General features: G+C 40.8%; 1 protein-coding gene across 1 annotated transcript; it reads right to left on the bottom strand.

Moving 5' to 3' along the window:
- Positions 1-27,421, bottom strand: LOC123815468 (nuclear body protein SP140-like protein; the record flags this gene model as incomplete). Its single annotated transcript, XM_045833736.1, has 11 exons — positions 1-118; positions 1,263-1,402; positions 3,035-3,139; positions 9,110-9,163; positions 14,520-14,573; positions 17,019-17,099; positions 18,777-18,923; positions 21,426-21,488; positions 22,180-22,263; positions 25,998-26,166; positions 27,271-27,421. Coding segments are annotated over 11 exons (1,117 nt in total), but the record flags the coding sequence as incomplete, so codon positions are not given.

The following is a 27,421-nucleotide window of genomic DNA, read 5'->3' as shown; positions in this document are numbered from 1 at the left end:
GAAACCATAAAAATGATGCAGTACATATAAAATCAGTTATGAATAAGAACTAGTATAAAGTAATAATCACCGTTTTTTTGCTTTCACGTGTAATGGGAGGTGAACGGATATGTTTATCCTGAAAGAAAAAAGATCCAAGTTGATGCTTAGCCTGTGTTTAAGTTTTGTGAGTCTGGCATTCCCACCTCCTTATAAATATTTCTACACAAATGACCAACTGTCATCTCAAAGCCCGGGTGTCTAACTGAGGAACCATCTCCCTCTCCTCACCTGTTCTTCTAGATCCATCCACAGAACCCAGAAATACATCTTTGGAAAATTTCTTCCCTTTCTTTTGTGCATTTTAAAATAACTTTTCAGAGGTTTTCCTTCACAATCTCTTAGGCACCTCTCACCCCCTCTCCATTCCCACCAGTGCCACTCAGACCTGCCTGCTCACACCAGGGCTATTTAACTGAATGCATGTGTCCCACACCTACAGGGTGTCACACCCTCTGGACAATGATGGGCACATAAAGGGCAAACCCTATGGGGGTCTAGAGAAACAAAGGGAATGGGTGGAAGGATAAGAATAAGACAGTGTGAGAAGGGCCTCACTTGAGAGTTCAGGGGACCCAGGGAAGGAGTGACCAGGCAGGGTCAGTCAGGGAACATTCAGACAAGAGTTACATGTGAGCTGAGCCTTGAAGGTTGACTATATGTTTCCTGGGCTGAAAGACACTGAATTCAGTTCAAGTTCCCGCATTGTCTGAAATACTGTTTTAAATATGTCATTTCATAGCTCAGGAGACTCTGTGGTTCTGCACTGTCTATGTTACTAGTTCAAACTCTTTAGCTTGACATTAAATCCCTCTGCAAACAACCCCAATTGATGGATTATGCTGTGTCACACACAATCCATCTACCTCAGCTCATGGAGTCACGGTAACTGTGGTTCTGGTTTTATACCACTCTTTCTCTGGAGTTGTTTGACTATACACAGTCTTCTTTCTTTTAGTGCCGAAAGTTGTCTGCAAGCACCTAGGTCAAAATGACCTTTCCTTCCTCCAAGCCCCTGCAGTCACCCTGACAGAGCCCCTTTGACAAATGGATGGGTTCTCTGGTACTGAGGTGTGAGTGTGGGGCACCTCTTCCTCTGAAAAGGATAAAGTCTTGGCCTCAAGGCTCCAGCCACAACTCAGCACATACTGGGTATTGAATACTGACCTCATCTTTGATGACAGCAAAGGAAGTCATACCTTCTGCCCCTGTTACTGAAATACCTTTATCAGCTTTTTTAGGGTTTTTCCACTGCAGGTCAGGCTGGTCTTCCAGTTACATGCTTGGTAGCCTCCTCTGACTTCAAATTCCCTGGGAGTGAACCAGTTTCCATCTTCAGTTCTTATGCACTTCCTTGTGGCTCCTGTAAGACCAGGGTACATTGATGCTGACCCCTCTTTGTCCTCAGTGCTCAGAGGTTGGCCTCCCACCTCTTTGGATCTGATGTCACCCATCTGGGTTCAAGATCAATAGCAGGAGCATCTGGCCTCCCCTTCCATACTTCAGAACCTAGAATCCTAGCTTATAAGTTCCCTCCAAGAAGATTTGCTGCTTTGAATTAAAACCTCAAGTGGGGGCCCTGCAGCTCACAATGGCACTAAGGCAACATCCACGTCCTGTGTTACAACAATTTTCTCTGAGTTTACTGTCATTGTTGAGCAGATATTTTTCCATCCTTGAAATCATGGGTAGCTGATACTAAAATAATTGTGAAATATTAATCAGTAGAAAATTTAACTGATATGTGAAAGATCATCATATACTTAACAACATTATCATTAGATAAAAGGAAATTAAACCACAATCAAATTCTAGAGTCTAAGCACTAGGGTGGCCACTACAAAAAAGACAGACAATAACAAATGTTGGTGAGAATGCAGAGAAATTGGAACCCTCAGATTTTGCTGATGAGAATTAAACTGGTGCAATACTTTGAAAAATAGTCTGTCTTTTTCTCAATAAGAAAAACATAGAATTACCAGGTAATCCTGCAATTCCACTCCAGGGCATATACTAAAAAGCATCTTAAAAATATATTCACAAAATAACTTTACATAAAGGGTTATTATTATTCATGATAGCCAAAGAATGAGAAAACCCTAACTGAAGGCTAAATGCAATATTGCATATCCATATTATGGCTCACATAGGACAATAAAAAGAATGACTTATAAAACATGCCACTGTATGTGTGAACCTTGAAAACTGCATGCTAAGTGAAGGAACCAGTGACAGAAAGGCAGATGTTATGTGAGTCAATTGAGATAAAATGCTTACACAGGCTGATCTACACATCAGAACATAGGGGTTTCTCTCCCTCTCTTTCTCCTTCCCTTCCCTTCTCTGTAAAAATAAATAGATAAAATCTTAGTAATCTGATATGAAGTTCATCATATAGACAAAAAGCTTTAAGCTTTATAATGTTAAAATCACAACACACTTTATATTCATATATAAAAGAACTCTCAAAGTCAGAGCAGGAGGCATGTTTGTAATTATTATCCATTTCTTAGGTGGAAAGTTTCAGGCTCAGGAAGGTCCCAGTCTTCACACTGTCACTCTCAGCAGGGCTGAGGCTGGGATCAGGTTTTCTGACTCTAAACTCTGTGATCTCCTCACTACATCCAACACCCTGTCCTGGTGGTGATTACCCAGATGGGATACAGGATGTGAACGTGGAGGCTGAGGGCCTCTTCGCTGTCATATCTGATTCAAAGTAGAAAATGCAGTATTTTCCACCCAGAGACAGACATTCCTGTACTTCTCTTTGTTTCTTTGGGCATCCTCATGGGCACTTGCACATGGGGAGTGAGCACTTGCTATGCAGCACTGCTTACAGTGTAAAAATATCATCTTAGGGATCCTTCTTTTTTTCTTTCAAGCCACAGTGGGACCTCAATTCCTTTGATGACAGGAGATTCACATGGGTCATTCCATTATTTCATGTGATTCCTTCACAGAAAGGTTGCAAATTAAAGTAAACCTGGAAACCTACCTCGTTCCAATTTTCTCTTAATTAACAGCCCCCTCATCTCCCCACAGGCCACACGAAGTATTTCAGCACGAAAATTTACAGACGCATCTGGGTGCTGTCTTGACCCTGAAAGAGAAGATTTTTATTCTGTCTCATTTCATAATTGCACACAGAGAACTTCCTACCATGTAGTTATTGTTTCTACAAAGTCATAGGGGTACTAAGCAAACTGTATTCCACACATCTTCAGAGCTTCCGAGCCTTTCTTTCAGTGGCATTTTTTCATACATACCCACAGAACGTTTGCCTTGATTTCACCTCTCAAACCCCCCACACTCAGAACGCTTTAGCAGAGACACCAGGCATCAGGACACCTGTCTTAGCTCCCCATGCAGTCAGCCCCCTGATTCTTATGTGACAGTGACAGTGCTGTCCTGGTAGAAGGGAGCTCTGCAACTGTGCTATTTCTCTGGACTTGGGTCATTGGAGGCAAAGTCCCAGACTGTACCTGCCTCTTCCTGTGTGAGCTCTGACTCAGGAGCAGAGAGGACAGTGATGGGGTGACCTAATGGAGATGGTGTCTGCTTCCTGTTTGTGTTCACTGCTTTGCATTATTTCTCCCCCACATCAGCTTTCTCCAAAGCTGAAAGAGGAACTCAGGAATCTCTAGACAATCTGCAAATTGCAAGGGTAGTTAGACTAGCTGTAGTCTGACAATGGTGTGCCATTTATCAAAAGCTACACTCAATGCTCTGATCGTCTAAGTCTATGACCCCATCTTCCCTTGTCCACACACTTCTCTGTTAGGGCTCTTTGGTCCCTGAAGGCAGCTGTCCCCAAAGAAGGCAGAAAGGGATCATCTTCTTCCTGCATTGTGCTCAGGACAAAAGTGAGTGTGGGGATTAATGGTGTTACAGAGACCAACTCTGGAAATTGTGGATTCTGCTCTGACCCTTGCTGGCAATGATGCCTCCTTCTTTCCCCAACCAGCCTGGAAGGTGGAGTCCTTGGAGTGCCCAGATGATTCAGATTTAATTTTTGTCATGTTTATTTTTGTAAATGTTTTTGCCCTTTTTATGTGTGACCCTTCTGGATGTAAAATCTGAGTGAGAGCAGGAGATTATGGAAAGAAAGATAAAGCTGGAGCCAGTGGAATAGTACACACAGGTTTTGTAACAGTGAAGGAAGAGCAAAGACGCCAGGCACCTGAAGAGGAAACATCTAGGAAGGTAGGGGAGGTAGGGAGGCCTTAATGATATCTGTCATTCAGAGCTCCCTGAGTCCTCCTTAGAGAATGAAACAACCTGGTCCAGGTCTTTCACCACAGGGATGCTGAGTCTGCCACTCAGCACCTGATCCAAGGAAACAGGGGCTGGTGCCAGCATCTGAAATCCCATGAAGAATGTCTCTGGGCAATGTGCCCCACATAGATTCTTAGTCATTTGGTGGAGGGTTGTGAAAAGAACAAATGTGAGCTGGATGGTGTCATGGACATAAGAGGCAGATTGGATAGACGGTTCTTAGGTAGTGACCTTGCCCCCATCTTGCCCCATTAAAAACTAGAAACAATGAACAGAAGCACAACTCATAAGACCTATAGCTGGCCAGTGGCCCAGACTGGAGAACATGCCTGTCCCCCCACCTCCTAGCTGATGTATATACACATCCTCACAGACCTCGACAGTGGTGAATACTTCCCTTTGAGGGCACTGTGTTCACTTGTCTGTCTCATACAAACATGGTGACTTGCACCATAGGGGTGATCACAGGATCCTAAAGCACTTGCAGTAGAAGAAACTTGGTAAATGCTGCAGGAAACAAATGAATGGATGGGGACTCAGCCCCCCTTGGTGGTGATATTAATCAGAGTGGCTGGTGGAGTGGTGTCCTCCTGGGGACACTGCCAGACTCTGCTATGTGGGGTGAGCTTATTGGGAGGCAATTTTCTGTGGCATTTCCAGGTTCCTCAGGGTATCTTTTCAAGGAATTTTGATTAAGAAACTGTGTTGCAAGTTAATGTTAATGTTGTTACCTGATCAATATAAAATAGAGATCACCTCACCCCTGAGATATTTTAGGATAGTCCATTGACCCTCCTCTCCCCAGGGGAGAGCTCCTTATGTTTCAGGGTGATGGTCATGTTCTGCATCTTCATAAAGATTGGATTTTACAAGAGAATACTTTATTCATAACTCTTAGTATTTGTGCATCTTATTATAAATGATAAACTTCATGTCCAGAGACAAAGAAACACACTGCAAACAAATATTGCAGTCTAGTTAATACTCTGCATGCTGAAGGGATTGGAGAGAAATGTACTGATGCCTGCAAGATGGAAATGTTTCAAACCTGAGGATGGATAGGGACATGGATGGATGGACAGAAATGTGATAAAGCCAGAATAGTGAGTGTTAATTTTGCATTAATGGGAAAGTATTTTGATGTTTATGGTACAATATTTTAAGTTTTAAGTGGTTTTAAAATTTTTACAACTTGATAGTTGGAAAATAAGATTTTGGCAAAAAAAGACACTATTAAGAAAAAAATGACAGTTAAACTACAAAAAAGAAATCATCACCCATGCAATAGATCCTGAAAGACAACCAGTAACCATATTGGCATACTGAGAAGATCTTTCTATTTAAAAATTCTTTCAAATCGAAGGCAACTTTGCATGTACAACACTGGCAGGTTTGCCACATAGACAACCTACTACAACAACTAGGTATTAATTCCACTAGACACAAAGTAAAACCAAAGGAAAGAAACAATGATAAGTGTATAAAATGATGAAAAATTGTTTTGCAGAAATATTGACTACAAAATGGTAATAGTTTCAAAATTCATAGTTTGAAAAAGAAGTAACAAAATGTTAAACAACAATCATGGAGATTAAAGGTTCAGTTTGAGAATATTCATGCTGAGATCCTTGACATCTTTTGAGATTAGGGCATAGTTGGAGAGATGGCAGAAATTTTATCTCCAATTTCCAAACCAGAAGAGACAAATGGTGAAATATGGAATTCTATCTCAATCAATCAGGATGAGGAAAAAAACATAAAAACACCCAACAGAAATGGTTAACAAGAATATAGAATACATAAGTCCACATATATCAGGAATCTAATAATAATAAAATCATATTAAAAGATCAGATTTATCAGAGAAGGTTGCAAGAGGCAGAGTGTCATTATGAGGCATAACATAAACTGCATAGGGGGACTTAATGAAAAGGCAGTAAAAAACATAAAACATAAAAGTTAATGTGACAATATTAGCACCCTGAATAAACATTTGAAAGCAAAAAGCATTAAGTACGATATACAGGAACACTCTGTAATTTTAAAAGAAGAAATCCACCTAAGTAATAACAGTCATGAATAGCCTCAAAGTATTTCCAGTAAAAAAACAGAACAAGGAGGAATTGTCAAATACACAGTCAAGTCGGGGCATGTAATACATCCCTATATGACAGGATGGAATGCATACACCCTAATTTCCTATGCATCCAGGGGATTTAAACAACCAAGTTGTGCTTCAGGAAGAGAATGTATATGGGGAGGAGCCAGATCACCAAAATAGTTCCAATGTGCATACTTTGAAAGAGACAGAAAACATTTATAAATATGGATCACACAATTAGATTCCAAAGGAACTTTCAACAGACTTTTAAGAGCTGAAAGAGTCAATTCTTCATACTGTATTCCAGCTGTGCATTTTTAGTTCCTAATTTACTAAGAGAACATGTGTCTTCTTGGAGATGTCACAGTCCAGACAAAATACCATAGTCCATAACTTCACTAATAGCTGGCAGGACCACCTGTTTCAGATTTGATGAGTGAGATGTGGGAGGTGGGGAAGTCTAGGAAAGCTTCTCACAAAAGGGGCAGATCTCTGAAGGAAAGTATATTTTGCTCTTCCCCATTTCTCCTTTGGATGGCCTAGAGCATGTCTAGGTGGCTGCATTCAGCAGGCACCTTGGGCAATGATGTGATCTTCAAAGTGGCTAAACTAAAGGAAAAAGAAGAAGCTTCCAAATACACAGGGCCTAATATAGCTAAAACCATTTTGAAAAAGAGAAACAAAATTATAGGTCTTAGTATATAATTTTAGGACTTATCATAAAGCTGTAGTAATCCAGAAAATAGAATATTGACCTAAAGATAGACACATTGGAAAATAGAACAGAAAAAGAAGTAGAGAAATACATCCTACTTGGATGGGCAAATGACTTTTGGCCATAAGCCAAAATGTCAAAGCAATTGATTCAATGTAAAAGGATAATCTTCAGTAAATGGTACAGGGACAATGGAATATCTATATGCCATCCCCCAAAGACCTTACTTAATGTCATGTGCAAAAATTAAGGAGCTCAAACTGGATATCAGATACCAATCTGATAGCTGTCAGAGGGGATAGCTGTCAAGGGAGGTTAAGGGGACTGGGTGAAAGAAGGGGAAGGGATTACCTAAGGAACACATATGCATAACACATAGACACGCACAACAGTGTGGTGAAGGCCAGAGGGAAAGAGGATGGGGGCTGGGTGGCGGTGCCTAAGGGTAGGAAATGGGGACATCTGTAATAGTGTCAACAATAAAAAATAAAGTAAAAAAAAGAGAAACAGATTGCAGATTCTGGGGTTTGCACATGGACGGCTCTGTTTCTGTTGGTATAAAATTCTCAAGCATTGAATAGGTCTCCCAGGTATGTCATGGGGATTTGGTCCATTAACAAAGGCTCCTGCACGGATCCTCCCTACGTAATCACATGCCAATTTTTGGCTTCTGCTGGGATGGCTGAGAGGATCTGTAAATCACACACACAGTCTCATCACAGAATTTTCCTGTGACTGAATCCTCTGACTTTTCCTTACTTCTGAGGTTCCAGCAAATAGTCATTAAGCCACATTCTTGGTCATTCTGCAGAGCACACTTACCTGACAGTGAATTTCAGCTTTAGCATCTTTTGCAACCTGAGTAAGCTAAGAAGAACCCAAGTCATCAAGTCCTGATTCCTTTATTGTTTTAAAAAGCAGTTCTCCCCTTCAGTTTATCTCTTTCCTCTCACATTTTATTATAAGCAGCAAAAAGAAAACTGCTGCATTCTTATCACCTAGAAATCTCTACAAAGTTCTGCTTTCCACATATGTGCAGATCAGGGTTTCCCTACGCTTTCAGCCATTTTGTAAAAAGGATCTTTTTCTTACCGTTCCCAAGCACATGTTCTTCATTTCCTTCATACCCTCACCAGTCACACCAGTAACCTCCCTGTTCAGGATGATTTACAGTTTCTCTGAGACAGCACAGGTTTTCTTTCCCATATTCTTCTCTCCTTCTGAGTCCTCTCTAGGTCTTCAGCAACCACATTTCTAAGAACAAATTCCTCAAGGCCATCTAGGCTTTTAAAAAATCTTTCTACTTAAATTCTTCTAGCCACTGCTCACTGCACAAAGACACTGATGGATTTTTAGGATTGTTTTATAGCCATAAGGCACTTATAAGAGCCAAAGTCTGTATTATTTCTATATTTCTGTCATAACAATTTACTACAAATAATGGGTTAAAACAACACAAACTTATCAGTTTATAATTAATGTCAATAAGAAGTCTGGCAATAACTCACTGGAATAAAATCAAGTTTTTATCAGACCTTCATTGCTTTCTGGGGGCTGTAGGGTATAATCTGCTTCCTTGATTTTTCCAGCTTCTTAAGGTCACCCACATTCCCTAGTCCCTCCTCCATCTGCAGAGCCAGAGGTATTGACCCACTGTGACTGTTCCTCCATAGTCACTTCTTCCTCTCCCCACAGCCAAGAAAGGCTCTTCATTTTCTAAGGGCTATTGAGTATATTGGCATCATCCAGGTAATCCAGGGAAATCTCCCCCATTTCAAGCTCCCTAGTTTAATCACATTTGTAAAGTTCACTGGCCATTTGAGATAATGGATTACAGGTTCCAGGGTTTAGGACATAAACATCTTTGAGGAGACATTATTCTGCCTAATACAATATTGTAAATAATAATAATGATGAAACTCTGGTGTTTAAAACTAATTTCTCACATTAAAAGTAAGTAAAGTTTTATTCACTCTTACTTCTTTTTTTCTTGGGGTTTTGTAAAGCAGAGTTGTTTCCAAGATCCATGAAACCTAGAAAATAACAGATGGTGGTGAGAAAAGAGAAATGAACAAATGAAAGCTCCAGGTCTTAGGATGGTTCATGCCACAGAAGACCTTAGTATATGAGTATAAAGATGTCTGATTTCTTGAGAAATAAGTGTCTGGAATGGGCCCTGGGTCTTTGTTTAATTTCTCAACATGACTTTGAAATATACCTTAAATGCTTCTGCACTTCAGCTTATGCAGGGATTGTAACAGGTATTCCATCCTGTCCAGGTCTCAAGGTTTTTGTGAGATGTCAGTGCTCCCTCAGCTTGGTCCCCAAAAGGCAGGCCTATCAAGTATATTGGTGTCACCCAGTTGTCCTTTTATTTGCAGACAAATGCACTTGTGCTGCACTTGTACCATTGACCTTTTATACCAGTCAGCAGTCCTCCAAATGCATAATATTTGTGTATCATCTTAAATCCCAACAAATTACTATTTTTTATTTAAAGGAAAAAAACCAGGAATACTTGAATAAAGCTTTTGTAACAAAGAAAGCTATTAGTTATCTTTGCTCTTAGGTTTTTTCTGATTGCCTATTCCCTAAATAGGTATTTTTTAAATGTCCACAAGGTTTGGACGCAAAGGAAAACACAGCTAATATTCTATAACTAAAAGAGTGGTAAATCTATAAAGACACAGCAAAGAAAGAAAACTTTGGGCCGACATCGCTGATGAACATAGATGCTAAAATCCTCAACAAAATATTGACAAACCACATCCAACAATACATTAAAAAGATCATAAACCACGACCAAGTCGGATTCATCCCAGAGATGCCAGGATGGTTCAATATTCAAACATCAGTAAATGTAATACATCACATAAACAAAAGCAAAGACAAAAATCACATGATCATATCAAAAGATGCAGAAAGAGCATTTGATAAGGTACAGCACCCATTCATGATAATAACACTCAGCAAAGTGGGAATAGAGGGAGCATTCCTCAACATGATAAAGGCCATCTATGAGAGACCTACAGCCAACATCATACTCAATGGGCAAAAACTGAAATCTTTTCCACTGGATCAGGGACAAGACAAGGTTGTCCACTTTCACCACTTCTATTCAATATAGTGTTGGAACTTTTAGCCACAGTGATCAGACAAGAAAAAGAAATAAAAGGCATCCAAATCGGAAAGGAGGAAACAAAACTGTCACTGTCTGCTGATGACATGATAGAGTACATAGAAAATCCTATAGACTCAGCCAGGAAACTGCTTGACCTAATAAATGAATTTGGCAAAACAGCGGGATACAAAGGCACTATCCAGAAATCAAAGGCATTTTTGTACAGCAACAATGAAACAGCAGAAGCAGAAATCAAGAAAAAAATCCCACTTGAAATAGCAAAAAGAAAAATAAAATACCTAGGAATAAACCTAACCAAAGAGGTAAAAGACCTGTATTCAGAAAACGACATAACACTGAGGAAAGAAACCAAGGAAGACACAAACAAATGGAAGCATATACTGTATTCATGGATTGGGAGAATTAACCATCATCAAAATGTCCATATTACCCAAAGCAATTTACACATTCAATGCAATGTCTATTAAAGTACCAATGGCATATTTCACAGACACAGAACAAACACTTCAAAAATTTATATGGAACCATAAATGACCCCGAATAGCGGCTGCAATTTTGAGAAAAAAGAAGAAAGTAGGAGGGATCACAATACCTGATACTAAACTGTATTACAAGGCCAGTGTAATTGAAACAGCCTGGTACTGGCATAGAAACAGGCACATGGACCAATGGAACAGAACAGAGATCCCAGAAATAAACTCAAGTCTCTATGGTCAATTAATATTTGACAAAAGGGGTAGCAACATAAAATGGAGTAAAAATAGCCTCTTCAAGAAATGGTATGGGGAGAACTGGACAGCTACGTGCAAAAAATTGAAACTTGAGCATCAAACTTACACCATATACAAAAATAAATTCAAGGTGGATGAAAGATTTAAATATAAACTGTGACACCATTAAAGTCCTAGGGGAAAACATAGGCAGGAAAATCTCAGACATTTCACGCAGAAACATTTTTACTGACATGTCCCCTAGAGCAAGAGACATAAAGGAAAGAATAAACAAATGGGATCTCATCAAAATAAAAAGCTTCTGCACTGCTAAAGAAAACAGTATTAAAATAAAAAGAGAACCAACTGTATGGGAGAACATATTTGCCAATGATACCTCAGACAAGGGTTTAATCTCCAAAATATATAAAGAACTTACAAGACTCCACTCTAAGAAGACAAGGAATCCAATTAAAAAGTCGGCAAAAAACTTGAATAGACACTTCTCCAAGGAGGACGCACAGAGGATCCAGAGACACATGAAAAGATGTTCAATATCGCTAGCTATCAGAGAGATGCAAATTAAAGCCACAATGAGATACCACTTCACACCCGTCAGAATGGCCATCATAAACAACAAACAACAAGTGCTGGAGAGGTTGTGGAGAAAAGGGGACCCTAGTGCACTGTTGGTGGGACTGCAGACTCATACAACCACTATGGAAAACAATATGGAACTTCCTCAGAAAACTAAATATGAATCTACCTTTTGACCCAGCAATTCCACTGCCGGGACTATATCCTAAGAACCCTGAAACACCAATCCAAAAGAATTTATGCAACCCAATGTTCATAGCAGCACAATTTACAATAGCCAAGTGCTGGAAGCAACCTAGGTGCCCATCAGTAAATGAATGGATCAAAAATACTATGGTACATTTACACAAGGGAATTCTATGCAGCAGAAAGAAAGAAGGAGCTCCTACCCTTCGCAACAGCTTGGATGGAGCTGGAGAGCATTATGCTAAGTGAAATAAGCCAGGCAGTGAAAGACAAATACCATATGATCTCACCTTTAACAGGAACCTAAACAACAAAACAAACAAACAAGCAAAATATAGCCAAAGACACTGAAATAGAGGACAGGCTGACAGTGACCAGAGGAGAGAGGGGAGGGAATTTCCGGGGAATTTCAGGGGGAATGGGAAGTGTTTACAGAAACAAATATAAAGGACACATGGCCAAAGACTAGGGGGTTGAAAACGGTAGGTGGGGAAGGATGGGTGGATGGGCTGGGATGGGAGTAAAGGACAGAAACTGGTACTTGAACAATAATTAAAATAAAATAAAATAGAAGAATGGTAAATCTTATGACTCTTGACATTTTTGAAGGATTTGGATTATAAAGATGTGGTGATGATCATTTCTGTCTCTGTCTCATCTGAAGGAATGAGATTGCTACAAAATGAACCAAAGACTCACAACCCTTAGCTCATAGGCAGAATCAAAAAGTCTTGAAAACCAATAATTTTTTTACAGGTTTATAGCAAAGTCTCTTGGCAGGGAAGCTGGACTTAGTTGCCATGAGTCCATGTAGAATCTTTAACTTATCACACTTGGTTTGAATTCACACAATTTGTTGCAGAAACATTAATGTATTTGAGAATAAGATTTTACCCCTGGCACTGTTGGGGTCTTTTGTAACATACAGGATATAAATCCCAGTGCACTTCTAAAATAGTAAAACATTATTATTTTATGTGTGGCTTCAGAGGTTTTGAATAAAGGTAACTCTCCCTGTGATTGTGTAAAGATCTTGAAAACCTCATAGGTACAGAGAGCAAAATGACGGCTCCCAAACAGTGAAATGGGGGAGCAACTGTTATCTGGCCAAACTTTGAGGTTGTTGTAAACATAAACAGATGTCCTTTTTGGCAAACCATGTTCAAACATCACTATATAGGCCAATGTCATGTTGGGGGTCATCTGTCAAAAGCTATAAAGGGAACGTAATAGTCATAACCTTTTAAAGTCACAAAAACTTTTCCTTGTGTCCATAACTAAAAATTAACTAGAGTCTGTTGAAATATGAACAGGCTTGTGACAAAATTGAGCAATAACTGACTGTCCAGCTGTCTCTGTCCTGTACAGATCAGGTGCTGAGTGCGTGACCATCTCTATGTGGTCCAGTACTTGGGGGATGATGTCTCTGAGCATGTAGTCAGTAAGGAGGCACTGCTGTCCTGCCAGAGCCATCTTGTTAAGCCTGAACTTAAGTGATTTCTTTCTTTGCAGGTTTTATTTACTTTCATTTGTTATTGAATTGGTTGGGGTGACATTGGTTAATGAAATTATGTAAGTTTCAGGTGCATGATGCTATAATACATCACGTGTACATCGTGCTGTGCATTCACCACCCCAAGCCATGTGTCCTGCCATCCCCATTTATCCTCCTTTATTCTCTTCTACATCTCCCCACCCTACTTCCATCTGGTAATCGCCATACTGTTTTATTTGTCTGTGTATGAGTTTTTTCTTTTCTCTTTTCTTTTCTTTCTTTTTCTTTTTTTCTGCTTAAACCCTTCTTTCACCCAGCCCCTTTACCCCCTCCCATCTGACACCTGTCATTTTTCCCTCTGTATCTATGAGTCTGAGACTATTTTGTTTGCTAGTTAATTTGTGTCCTTTGCAGTCTTCACAGTGGCCACATGAGAGCAAGGCAGGACTGGGCTCCCGCATGTGAGGTGTGCTCAGAGGAACAGGAGCCCTGACCTCAGGCTCCTGCTGTCCTGGAGCCCAGCCATGGTGACCCTTACCCTGCTGGTCAGCACCACTTCTCACTGCAGAGCTCCCAGATTCTGGGTGCTTCTCCTGTGCACTGAACCCTGAAGACCCTTCAGGACTTCTCACTGCAGAAGGAGCAAATGTTCCTTGAAGGTCTCAGTGTGTGACAAGGAACTCAGGAAAAAGTTGGGAAGCTCTGAAAACCCAGGGCTAGCTTGTCCCTCCCTCAGTCCCCCATGATGTGTCTTTTGTATTCACGTGACCTGTAGGTCAGTACTTTATCATCCCTGTCCCCTGGGCCTGGGGTGGAGATATCTCTCTCTCACTGGACTCCTCTGCATTCTCTTGGCCCTCTGCATTCTGCACTGCACTCTCTTTCTTCCTTTCCATGTAGCTTCATGGATTTGTGTTTGTGTCTGTAATTGTGTTAGTTATTAGCTCTGCTTCTGTCCCAAGGTGGTCTTACAAATTTGGCATTGAAGGAGGCAGACCTGTCACTTGGCTGCTTCCCAGGATGACTTTGTGAAATAGAGCCCCACCCCTCCCCTTAAATTCTACTGTGTTCGGGACATAGACCTCTTTGGGGGTTTTGTCATAGGCACTAGTCTAATTAATATAAAAGTTAAAATGTGAACTATTTTAAATTAAAACAAATTTGTACTTTACTATAAAAGATATAGCAAGGAATTAGAAGAAATTTTTGCAGAAAACACTGCTCATTTGCAACCATGAAAAGATGTTATTTGCTTTTACCTCTTTTGGAAGGTCTGTTTCCAGGTGTAGATGACTTTGTTAAGTTCATAGACTCTATAAAGTAAGAGGAAGAAAACTGTTATTTGTTAGCAACTGTCTTACATAATGTGTGATAACTCACACAGCAGATAGGGTTTGTGATAATCTCAATTTTGAAATGAGCATTTTCCTCTTTCCTTGAGCTGAACCCAGTTCTGGTGCCCACAGTCCTAACCCTGGGTTCCTGCCAGGCTCTCCCCTTTACTTCTATATGTGAATTTGTAAATGACCTTCAAACATTACCTCCAGTTTCCTCATCTGTAATACTGAAATAACCTAGTTACCCCAACTCTGTGTTAAGGTATTTGTGAAAACACAATGAATTTATATTCACAATAGCACTGTGAAAAATCAAAATGTAAGCCAATAGTTTAAGTATCATTTGGGCTTGAGAGGTAGTTGGACTGAGCCACTTTTTCCATCAGTAACTATATAGCAGCACCAATGATTCTATGAAGACTTTCCAAGTTTTGCACTAATGAGAATACTGTTAAGAAATTGTGAAATACTATGCTCACTACTCTCACTTTGTACAATATAAAACATGTTGGTAGAGATGAAGTACATTTTACAACTCTTCAACTATAATCAATATGACAGTGTGTAGTAAAAAAAGACTTTCATTTACCAGTGTAGTGTATTATTGCTATGTTGTCATAATATCATTTGATTGGGCTCATCCAGTTGAACAACAGTTCATAATGCCCCTTTTTCCCTCTTTCATATTCCAATAGGGTTGAAGACATTAAATGCTCAAAGTGATGCTCTAGAAGTCATGGAAATAATGCATATGGAGAATGTCAGAATAAGGTTCGTTTGGGAAACAGAGCTCTGGATTCAGATTCTGGATTTTGATGTCTAGAAATACATCTTATCTGTTGCATTTTAGAGTCATGAACAGGTGACTGGTTCTTGGTCTTTCCTCCTTTGCTCAATTCTAAGGAGTCCAGGTTATTGATCTCTGCACAGAGGAATAGGATTTGCTAGGTGCCTCAGTGTGTGACCAAGGAACCGATTCAGCAGGAAATTCCCTAATAAACTTGGAAATATTTTGAAAACCCATGTATATCATGGCCTTTGCATATGCCACTGCACTGCTCTTGTAGGTCACCTGCCTTGCAGGTTACTGATGGTCCTTTCCCTGTCCACAGAGCAGAGACAATTCATTGCTTTGTTTGAACCTGACCTTCCTACACTTCTCTCTCTTCCTCCTCCTACCCCTTCTATTGTCATTCCACAACATATTCATTGGCTGTTTCTCTGTGAGGAGGACTTGGATATCTTGTGTTGAAGGTAGAGAGCCTCCTATACACCGTGGTGCCCCTTGAATCATTTGCAAGGCTGAGAAATAATCTTCTCTTGTGTCTGAGCCATAGACCTATTTTGGGACCACATTTCAGTGCAGTTTGCTACACTGAGACACAAGTCAGAAAGTACACTCCCTAAAAACTGAAGCAAACTTACATTATACATTGATAGAGATATCAGAAAAAAATTATTACTTGCGATATTCGTCTGTTGTAATGTCAAGAGCAGGTAGCATTTTTATTTGTTTTTAAAATCTTGATTTAGTGTGTTTTCCTAAGTAGACATGTTTGCAATATCCTCTGAGGAAGTAGGAAGGGAAAAACCAATGTCCATGTTGTGTACTGAAGAGCTATAGATCTAATGATTATTCATGCTGCTCACAGGATTGAGAAAACCATATTTTGGTAACTGTTCTGAGCTCCAGTTTTGTAAAGGAAACAACACAGCATCCAGCATACTAGTCTTGTCTTTCCCTTTTTCTCCATGAGACTTTGTGGAAGACCTTGAAACATTTATGTGACTGTGTTTGCTCATCTAGAAACAAAATTAACACTGTCCATCCTTCTTACCCCTCAGGGTTGCTGTAAAGGAAAAAGTAAGGCACTATTTGCAAAGGTCCTTTGAAAAGTCACTGTATGTTCATAACTTGCTGAAGAACTCTGTCAAAAATAATACTTTGGGTTTCAAAATTCCTTATCTGTTTCCTCTCACACTAGATAACTGAAGGAATTGGCCCTTGACATTATTCAAAGTTTTGTGACCTGATGACAATATGACCTTCCAGTAAAGAAATAGTTAGCTTTCTTTTCTCTATAGAAACCACTGTAAAAATCCAGCCAGCACTTTATAGTCATAGACTCAGTTTTCAAACAAATTCATTACCTTGGTACCCTATTTCCACTATATAATCAATAGATCAATGCATAGGTTGATTAATAGGACCTACAAATTTATAGGCCCCATTAAAAAATGTAAACATAATGAATTATTACCTTGCCGATTCCCAAAAGGTCAAAAAAAAATAAATGCAGAGAATGAGATTCGAAGATAAACTGGATCCATAGTGCAGCATGAGCTAGAACACATGCCCCTGGAAAGAGCTGCTCTTAATTCAGGTCCTGCAGCCCAAGCCTTGAGCTCCCACCTCCTCACCTGGTTTTCTCAGTGCTGAGGTGGAAGCTATGGGAGGCTCTTCTCTGTTTCTGCGTTCTGCAGAGTCAGCACTGCTGGTCACTGCACAGAGGACAAAAACCCCTTAGACTTTCAGGGAGGTGCCAAGGAGCCCACTGATAGGAAACCTCATGAGAAGAGCACAAGGAAGACCTAGAAGCTAAGTCAACTCTGGTTCCCCTGGTTTGTGCCCCAATGTGTGTGGCCTGCAGGTTGCTCCAGGTCCTACACAGAAGGTGGTGACATTCAGGCACAGAGGACAGCAGTGCCCATTCTGCAGCAATGCTTACCCCACAGTCACCCTGTCTCCTACTTCCATCCTCACTCTACATCCGATCCCCACCCTCATTCTACCTCTTCCCTTTGCTCTCTAATACTTCCACCCCCATTCTATCTCTTTCTTTCATTCTTATTTTAATTCTTCATTTTCCTCTTGGTTTAGCCTATTTTTGCTATTTTTATTTCTGGTGATGGTATCTCTTTGTACATTTTCTTGTCTTCTTGTGTTTTTAAAAAATCTCCTTTCATGCATATCTTGCTATTCTGAATTATTTGCCTTGAATATAGAAAATAGTCTCTGACATCAACACTTAAATTTACCTTTTTTTGTTTTTTATATTTTTCCAATCACAGGGGACATTTTTCTGTTGAACTCATTACATAAAATACTGATCCCCTCCCCTTCCTATGTCTAACCCAGGCTGCCAGCACAGCCTCCATAGGCCATATGACGTGTCCCAGTCCCCCACCTGCTACCATGATTCACATCACACATTCTTTCAGTCAACCTTGCCTATTATATTAGATGCCTGGTACAGTCAGCCTTTGCTTGGGCTTCCCATTCATCTCCTGAATTAAAAAATGACATTTCCTTCATTATATCTACAAGATCTTCAGAGGAAGAATTCATTAGTTTCCATGGTGGGGTGGCTCTGCTCCTGAACCTAATTAGAATTAATGAAGATTTATTTTTTGTCTCCCCAAAAGGAGTGAGCACCCTCACTACAATTAAGATCTTCTCCCTGTAATTCCACTGGGTTTTATTATTTTTTTTCACTTTTGTTTCTATTTTTTCAAAGTAGAAGGCTATTTTTACCTGAGAGGGCCCTAGGGCTACTCTGGTCACTGTGGACACCTCACCTTCTCAATGGTGTGAGGAGCAGCCCACTGTGCCCTCTTTGTGGAGACTGTCTCCTCCAATCAGACAATGCTTGGTCCTTTCTCTGCCAGCTCTTCATACATTGTCCTTTACTCACTTCAACACAGTTTTCTTTGTGTCTCCCTCCCCATTTTTTATTTATTGATACTCATTTCTTTCTGTATCTTAGTCTCCTTATACTATTTCTTTATATTTTTATCATTGCCTACCAGGGCCAACAGGGTCTTGGGTAAAGCAAAGAAGGTGCCCAGGACACAAGAGGTCCTGAGGGTGAGCTCCTCCTTACTTGTGTCCCAGGGTCTTCCTGCTTCACCCTAGACCTGGCCCTGCTGCTCCACCTGACTTTTTAGTTTATCCATTCTCAGTTATGTTTCCTACTCTCTCCTATTTTCTTTCTGTCTCTTCATTATTTTTTGACCCATAAAATCCTCATCTATGTCAACTTTGTCTTTCTTTATAATTTCTTTTTGTCTAGCATTCCAGTCATCACCGCAGTTTCCCTGTGCCTTTACCCACAATGTAGGGTCCCTCCACCTGCCAGTTCCCCTCCACACTCATTATACTCAGGCACTCAGTCTTACCTACTGGCTCAAACACTTGGGCAGATTGTTCAATCGCTTGTTGGGGTTCTAATGCATCATCGTCACTGATTATAATTGTATCCACCATATGTATGTCTTCTGTTCCAGGGAGGCACTCTGAGAGTCTAGTATCAGGTGGAGCTGTACCTAGACCATGTATGATTCATAGATATTTTATTTGCTTTCTTTACCACTCAGGGTCCAACCAGAAAATAGAAACTCTCTAAGCTTTTAGAGCAGAAGGAATTTAATCCAGATGACCAGTCATACAGCCAATGGAAGAGCTGAGAATTCCAACCCAAGAATAGTGAATAGGAAGCTATGGGAGGGATCAAAGGTGAGATCATGTGCCAAGGCTGCCTGGGAGCTAGACAGTGGATCACGTTTGCCTGCCTGCTGGAAGGCAGCGTCATCAGAGTTACTGCTGCTGCCAGAACTGCTGCCCAAGACAGTGAATGGGAAAAACCAAGCTTCCTCTTTGCTCCCCCTCTCCAATCTGTTGCTAGTGTGACCCAGGTTAGGAACCCAGGAGGAAGCAGAAGCAAGTGAGCCTTCAAGCAAGGCTGCATGGGTCTGTGGCCAGAGACAAAGGGCAGATTGAAGGAAGGAACAATAAGGTCCTGGATAAACTACCCGGGACCAGCACACCCTCTTCCCCACACTGAATCCTCACTCACTCATTGCTGATTCCACTGACCCATCCCACTGTGTTCCCTCCAACCTCAAAACTGTATAGACGGAAAATATTTTATCAGTGCAACTTCAATTATTTCATCTACTGCTCTTTTCCTAAACAAAGCACTTTATGTAAAGATGATTTAAAATTTAATTCCCACAATTTAAACAGAACATGGGCCCTGGTACATGTTTTATGTTACATACACATTCCTTGGAGCCTTCTCTTGGGGTGGGGGCGGCATCAGACACAGCGTTATCCTCGCCTGTGCATGTCACAGTCAACCCATCCTGCCTGGTCAGACTCTTGGGTGTATTTACTGGTGGTTTGTTGCATATTATTTGGGTCATAATGTCATGGTTCCACCCAACACCCCATCTGCACATTAAATTCCTTCTCTGCTCATTACTAGTCACAATTCCTTCCTCCCAATCCTTCCTGTTCCCACCAGTACACTGGTAGATGAACTGCTAAGAATACACTTTGATGAATGTTGGATGCATGTTAAGTGTTAACTCTTCTACTAAATGTAATTTGCTAAAAGTATCATGATGCTTTTAAAAAGTCACTCTGTGTTTTATTTTATAAAAAACGCTAATTTATAATATCCTTTATTAAATAACACATCCCACACAAGCTACTGAATTATGCCTTCCATGGTGCAGGAAGTTCCCTGAGTCTCCTCCTTGTCACTTATTTGCAAAGAAGAGTCAGGGAATAAAGACATAAATTTGTTATACACTAGTGTGATATAAGGATAGGGAACCTGTGGTCCTCAATTTATTTTCTTGGGCCTGAGGTGGGCACTGTTTTGATCACTACTCCATAGCCTGAGGGATAATTAAATCCACCATGGACATATGTGAGAAAAGAAAACCCCACAGTTTACTGTGGTAGATAACAGTTTACACTGTTGCCCAATACTACTAATAATGATCATAAACATAGTAATATTAAAAAATCTTAGAACACTGATGAAGACTCATGCAAGTCTCTGAATTCTTTACATGATACAACTTGTCACCCTGTGAGGGAGGTACTATTGTGACCTCCATTTCATAGATGATGAAACTGAGTGACAAAGCGGAAGTGTCTCTTCCTCAAGGTCTTAGAGCAGAATTGGAAGCCAGCTGTGGGTCACCAGACCTCCTGCTCTGACACTGCCCTATGGCAGAGTTTAATCCCTAGTCTCAGTGCCTGAACTCCCACAAATAGCCCAAGTCTCCAAGCAGATTCTTTGTCTTCTGAAAAACACAGATGGCATACCATCATTTTAACTGTTTGAGTAGATTAAATAAAATATTGCCTGTATTACTATAAGTGATATGGTGACTGACCAGGAAATTAACTTTTCAGGATTCATGTCTTTAATTTATCATATTTTAAATATTTTAACAACTTTAGTAAGTGTGTTATAGACTAAGGAAATGTTAAGAGTTGTAAACAGTGGTTATTGGTTGTTAAAGTTTCAAGTGTTTGTTCAGAGGACCATCTGCTATTTCTGACCAGCGTCTGGCCCGCTGTGCTGGGGATGATGGGAGAGGGTTTAAATGGGAGGCACATGGGGCTGTGTAAAGGATTCAGCAGGTGAGGGACTCTCCCCCAGGGAACACAGTCATCATTGCTAAGCTGTCTCCTGCAGGACAGGCCACCTCAGGATGGAAAATCATCAGCTCAGGCCACAGCCTATTTCAAGCAAGACAGATGCAGAGGCCATGAAGCCAGGGACATGGGCAATAGGTCCCAAAGCTGTCAACAGTTGGCAGCAAGCACATGTGAGAAGGAGAGGACCAACCCTCCCAGGCAACTCAGTGTATGAAGACTCTGTTTTCTAAATCTTTGGAGACATTGCACATGACAAGATGGACAATTCTGGGCACTCTGTACTAAAAAGAAGCAGCCCTCCCACCACAGCCTATTGCAGAAAGGGACAAGAACAGCAAAGGATCACAGAACAGCCAGAAGGAACAGACCTGTGTAATCCGATAGATTTGGGAAGAGCCAGGACAGCCTTGGATATGAGTTTTCACCAGTTCCTGAAGGAAGAAATTAGAACCTTATTTCAGAAATTGAAGTGTGAGCTGTGCAATTCTCCTCCAGTCCCATGTTAATCTTTACATTACAGTACTTGACAACCCCTTCTCCCAGGAATCAATGCAGACCTGCACCCCTGGCCTCAGTCAGGCCATCTCACTATGTCATCCATGAGCCACTCAGTAACTAGTGATTGTTTGTCTTGTCAACCACAGCCACAGCAAACTTGTTTTAGTCTCCAGAGCTACTCCAAACTGGTGGCCTTACTGGACTCCCCACCCCACTTCACACGCACTCTCCTTCTGCAGGCCTGTTCACTCTGCCTTGTGGGGTTTAACACCAGGGGTTTCAGCAACTGATTTTCCTTCACTTCCTCTACTTCTAGGTATTCTTCTTTTTGTATCTTCATTTCTGTATATATTTACCTATTTCTGCCTCAAGTCTCTGTCTTTTCCATGAGTTTATCTGGGAATGTACAGGGTTTAGAGGATGGGCTGTGGGTTCAGAAGGCCTGGGTTCATCCTGCTCATTCAACCCCAAGCCAACTGCATACATGGTCTCTCTAGATTTCAGTCTCTTTTTCTGCAAATGAGCACATGGTGATACTTCCACCCAAGGGCAGCAGTGAGCACTAAGACCACTTCTCTTTTCTTCTTAGCAGAAGAGAATCAGTTTTTATCTATTTGTAATCACCTTGTTCAATGCTCAGTTGAATATTACAGTTCTCTGCACTCTCATCTCCAACACTTGCTTGAGGAAAAATTTTCTTTAGGATCACTGAAGAGAGAGAGAAAAGAAGTTAGAAATCTCCATCAGAGTGCAGGGACATCAAGTGGGCATGTTTAGGAATTTTCAGCCTCTGGTCACTGAGAACTCAGTGAGTCCCAGTCCTCATGGTCAAGTTCCACACCATCCCTGGTACAGAAAAGAGAACCCCAACAAAGAACCCCCACACAGAAAGGAGTCACTCCAATGTCAGGATAAAGGAGTCATGCAAAACGTTGAAAGCTTGCTATGTATGTAAAAAAAATTGCAGATGGCTGGAAAAGCATGTGTGAAATAAAAAGTGGAAGTGAAGTGTGTTTTCTGACCTCTTCGACCTGTAAGGAGAATGCAAGAATTTCCTCGCGAGAAGGACAAAGATCCTGTGAGTGACTGCATGTATGAAAGTGAAAGCACAGAAACTTGAAATAAATAGGTGGTCAAGTGAAGGGTGGAGTTTACTGGGTTTACTGGTGGAGTTTTTGGGCCTTGGAGGCTGCCAAAAAGGTGAGACCAGTGCACCAGCCAAAGCTCCTGCATGTATGTGACCCAGGAAAGTAACAGGACGGAAATAAACCAAGAAGTTCAGTGTAGTATCTGGGCATTGTCCACGCAGGAGGAGACCAGAGAGGAGGTGTGTCCCCTCTTCCCTGGGATGATGGCAGGTGAATTTTCTGGAACAATGAATCTGTACTTATAAACGTATGAGCCTGTAGTATCTCTTTAATGTCCAGCAAATACATTTGAATTCCTTAGCTTTAGAATGTCCAACTTCCAAAATATTTTTCAAGTTTATCCCTTTTGTATCAAGTCGCACAAACTGTTTCTCAGTCTCTGATGGAGAGAAATCTAATTTGTCTGTGTTGCAGATACTAGGGGCCCTTTCACATTCTATACCTTTTCCCAGAGCATTTGCTCTGCTCAGTTCATATAATTCTTTCTTCTGTGAATTCTTCATTGTTATTTGGATATCTTGGTAGATACTAAACTGTGTTGAAATGAAAAATTTTCCAGCCAGTCAAAACAAAAATTATGGGAAGAACAAAATATAATGAAGGACAACTATCTGAAAATTATTGGAGGGATAGTTTGAACCACAAATTCAGAGTACAGTGAAAAATTATAAATTGTTAGTCTCAGAAAAGTGGCAAATGAATCACATTCATGTGGTATCAAACACAGTTTCTGGCAGAGAAATTGATTTTGAGAGTATTTGATTAATGTTTGTCTCACCTGTTGTAGAGAAAGAGGTAATATAACCATTACCCTTGTTTCAGGGCCAATTTGATCTGGGTTAATTTTTAAAAAATATATTTTATTAATTATGCTATTACAGTTGTCTAATTTCTCCCTGCATTCCCCTCCACCCTGCACACCCTCTCCCACCCACATTCCACCCCACTATAGTTCATGTCCATGTGTCATAAGTTCTTTAGCTTCTACATTTCCCATACTATTCTTGCCCTCCACCTGTCTAGTTTTTACCTACCATCTATGCTACTTATTTTCCATACCTTTTTCCCCTCTCTCCTCCTCCCACTACCCTGTTGCTAACCCTCCATGTAATCTCCATTTCTGTGGTTCTGTTCCTGTTCTAGTTGTTTGTTTAGTTTCTCTTTGTTTTTGTTTTAGGTGTGGTTGTTCATAATTGTGAGTTTGCTGTCATTTTACTATACATGTTTTTTATATCTTCTTTTTCTTAGATAAGTCCGTTTAATATTTCAAAAAACAAAGGCTTGGTGATGATGAACTCCTTTAACTTGACCTTATCTGAGAAGCACTTGATCTGCCCTTCCACGCTAAATGAAAGCTTTACTGGATAGAGAAATCTGGGATGTAGGTCCATGCCTCTGATGACTTGGAATACTTCTTTCCAGCCCCTTCTTGCCTGCAAGGTTTCTTTTGAGAAATCAGCTGACAGTCTGATGTGAACTCTTTTGTAGGTTACTGTCTCTTTGTCTCTTGCTGCTTCTAGAATTCTCTCCTTCATTTTTACCTTGGCTAATGTAATTATGATGTGCCTTGGTGTTTTCTTGGTGAGAATCCTCTACTTATTTTTTTGAATTCTTATTTCTTCATTTTTTTCTGTTTGTTTGTTTTTTTCTTCCTTCTGGTTCACACCCTTGATGTGAGTCCCAGTTTCCTTCCCATCACTATTGGTTCCCTGTGCATTTCCCTTTATTTCTCTTATTGTAGCCTGCATTTGTTCATCTAATCTGCCACCAAAATCAACCAATTCTGTGAGCATCCTGATTACAAGTGCTTTGAACTGTGCATCTGATAGGTTGGCTATCTCTTGGTGGCTTAAAAAAAACTGGCTCTGGGCCTTTTGAATTCTGTTTGAGTCATCTTTTTTATTTTATTTTTTTCCTTTGGTCTGCTTGTGCCTGTTACTAATGAGGGGCAGAGCCTTAGGTGTTCACCAGGGCAGGGCAGCCCAGTTGCTGGGTAGTGACCTTGTGTGTGGGGGTGTGGTCCGAGAGGGAACAAAGGTGCTTTATCGGCTCTCCTAGGGACCTCAGTCTCTTCTGCTGCTTCCCCCAGCAAACTGGGTCCCTCTGGTGTAAGATCCCCTGTGGGTGGGGTTGTATATGCTGTGGGACCCTCCAAAGGTCCTCTCCTGAGAGCCTGGGAGGCCCTCCCTGCTCCTCAATCCCCACAGATGTCCTCAATCAGTGCCCCAAGGCTCTATTTCCCAGCGCTGGCATCCTGGGGTGCGCGCAGTGCCTTGCTTCACAATCCCCACCTGGCTGGGTCTGCTGGTTGCCACCCCTCGGCAGGGGTCTGCCAGCTGCTGCTTCTGCGCCGAGGGTCCACCCACTGTGGTCGTTTCTCACAGATGCCTTACACACCCAGTCCCAATGCTCTCTGCTCTCTGAGCTGCAACCTGAGACTGGCTGCCCAACTCTGCCCCTCCTACCTGTCTGGATGAACGTCTCTATTTTCTTGGTTGTCCGACTTCCATTCAGATCAATTTTCAGTCAGTTTTGGTTCTCATTGCATTTCTAAATTTTTGTTGTCCCTATCTTGGTTGTGCAAGGAGGCATAGTGTGACTACGTATGCCTCCATCTTGGCTGGAAGAAGTGACCTGGGTTAATTTTCTTGCTCATTGCTCTGGGCACCTGATGAAGGTGGTCTCTCTTTTCTGTATTACCAGGTCAACACTGTGTTTAGGGTTAAAAATGACCCATAACTGGACTCAGATGGACTCCATAAAACTATAAACCATAGTTCATCTTCCTCCAGCATGGTGACTCTTGTAACTTGGGTGTGCCTCATGGGGTCCCTGAAAGTTATGACTACAGATTTGATACAGGAGACATTGGCTCCCCTGGTCGTGATGCTGCTAAGCCAGGTGGATCCTGCATCCAAAACTCAGCAGTCACTCAAGATGGGCAGTAGTCAACTTGGTGGATTGCTGTGTGAACACCTGCAAAAAGAGTAGCAACTGATGGTGCCTTTCTCAGATGCAGTGGTTCTTGTCATTTGTTTTTCTCAGTAAATCTGATGCGACTGTGACTCTGATTGTTCTGGGAGTTTGAATAAATGCCTAGTTAAGCAGGCCTCCACATGTGTGTTGTACTGCAGTCATTATACCAAAAATATTTAAAAAGCTCATGATATGTCTGTTTTCTAACTGCTATATTCCTAACGCCCTGCACTGTGTGTGAGACATGGTAGATGCTCAATATATATTCATCAGTAAATTGACCATGGAATTCAAAAGGTAGGCTATAAATGTAATTACCATTTCTGAAGCCTCTGAGAATGCCTTTTAAATCAGGGTACTTGTCTACAATAACCTTGCTGAACAAGATTTCCAGAAGTGACAGGTCAAATTTCTTTTCCAGTTCATTGAGAACATCATACACTACTTTTTGTACAGGTGCCTGGTTTATCCAAGATGTTTTAGACTCCTTAAAAAAACAGTGAAAGGGGAAAATGTAAATATGAGCTTGTAACTTACAGAAGAGACCTAGAAGGTGATTTCATTTTTAATGTATTATAATTTCTCTACAGTTATTTTCTCATGTACAGTTTTAGAATTTCTCTATATTCAATGGCTGCTAAGTAAAATAAGTACATCTATTTTTCTGAAAAATTCCCATTTGTGAATCTGCTCTCCCTACTGTCATTTACATTTGGTAAAAAGAAAAGCCATTTGCAGAACAAATATGGGTCCAAAGTTAAATATTGTGTAGCCCTTTAAGAGCCTGGCCACATGTTTTAACATTTGACTTAGCAGGTGATGGGCTGCTGTTCTACTGAGGAGATAGCCCTTGTCCCTTCCACAGGACCAAATTGGCCTGCAAGAGATCAGGGAAGCCAAGTGGTGATTTTCCCTTCCTGTGAACTTTGCTGAAAAGTAAACCCATTTGTAGGGAAAGAGAAGGCTTGCATCTCTGTATCTCCACTTATATCTTTTGCTAGAATTATCAAATTCCAACATTCCAGAAACACCATAGGAAAAGAAGGCTTAAAATTGTCGGAGAAAGAAGAGCAAGCATATACTTCTAAATTTCACCTAATAAGACATCCATTCTCTAATGATTTTAATGTTCTCATATCTAAATATATAAATTAATGTTCATTGGAATAAAATGCTGTGTAAATAATTACACTAAATAAGTTCATTAAATTAATGTATGCATTCATTAAAATTACCTCTCATCCCTAGTTTATGCTACATTGTATATCTAACACCTGCAAGTCATTATATTGTACACCTGAGCTGCCCATAGGCTTCAGATCCAGCCTATCTCCAGTGTTACTCACCTCGACTCTAGGGGGCACCAAAAAGTCCTGTTCCTTCAGTCAGGAGCATGACTGCCTCCAAGGATGCCTGCTTCTCTTTTTTTTTTTTTCACCTTATAGAAACACTTAGAGCAGTACTTGAGAAAGCCCTCACTTACAGGAGACCCCTCACTTGTCTATTTGTGCCCTGACATTTGATTCCAAACTACCAAAACTACTAATGTGGGACTGGTTTACCAGATCGTGACAAAATAAACTTCACTTACTTCATACATTTCCTTGGTTATGAGTCCACGGTCATAAAAAATCTCAAGGAAAGGAAATGGTGTTTTTATTGCATCTGAAATCTCAACCTTCCATTCTTTGAAGAGTTTGAAGGCAATCTCACACATAAGTTTGTAGTTTTCTGGGGACATC

The sequence above is a fragment of the Phyllostomus hastatus genome, unplaced genomic scaffold (genome assembly GCF_019186645.2).
Source record: "Phyllostomus hastatus isolate PE091 unplaced genomic scaffold, TTU_PhHast_1.1 phas_contig_1714, whole genome shotgun sequence".
NCBI lineage: Eukaryota > Metazoa > Chordata > Mammalia > Chiroptera > Phyllostomidae > Phyllostomus > Phyllostomus hastatus.
The sequence above is the reverse complement of the archived record's forward strand: the minus strand, read 5'-3'. Positions and strand labels throughout refer to the sequence as shown.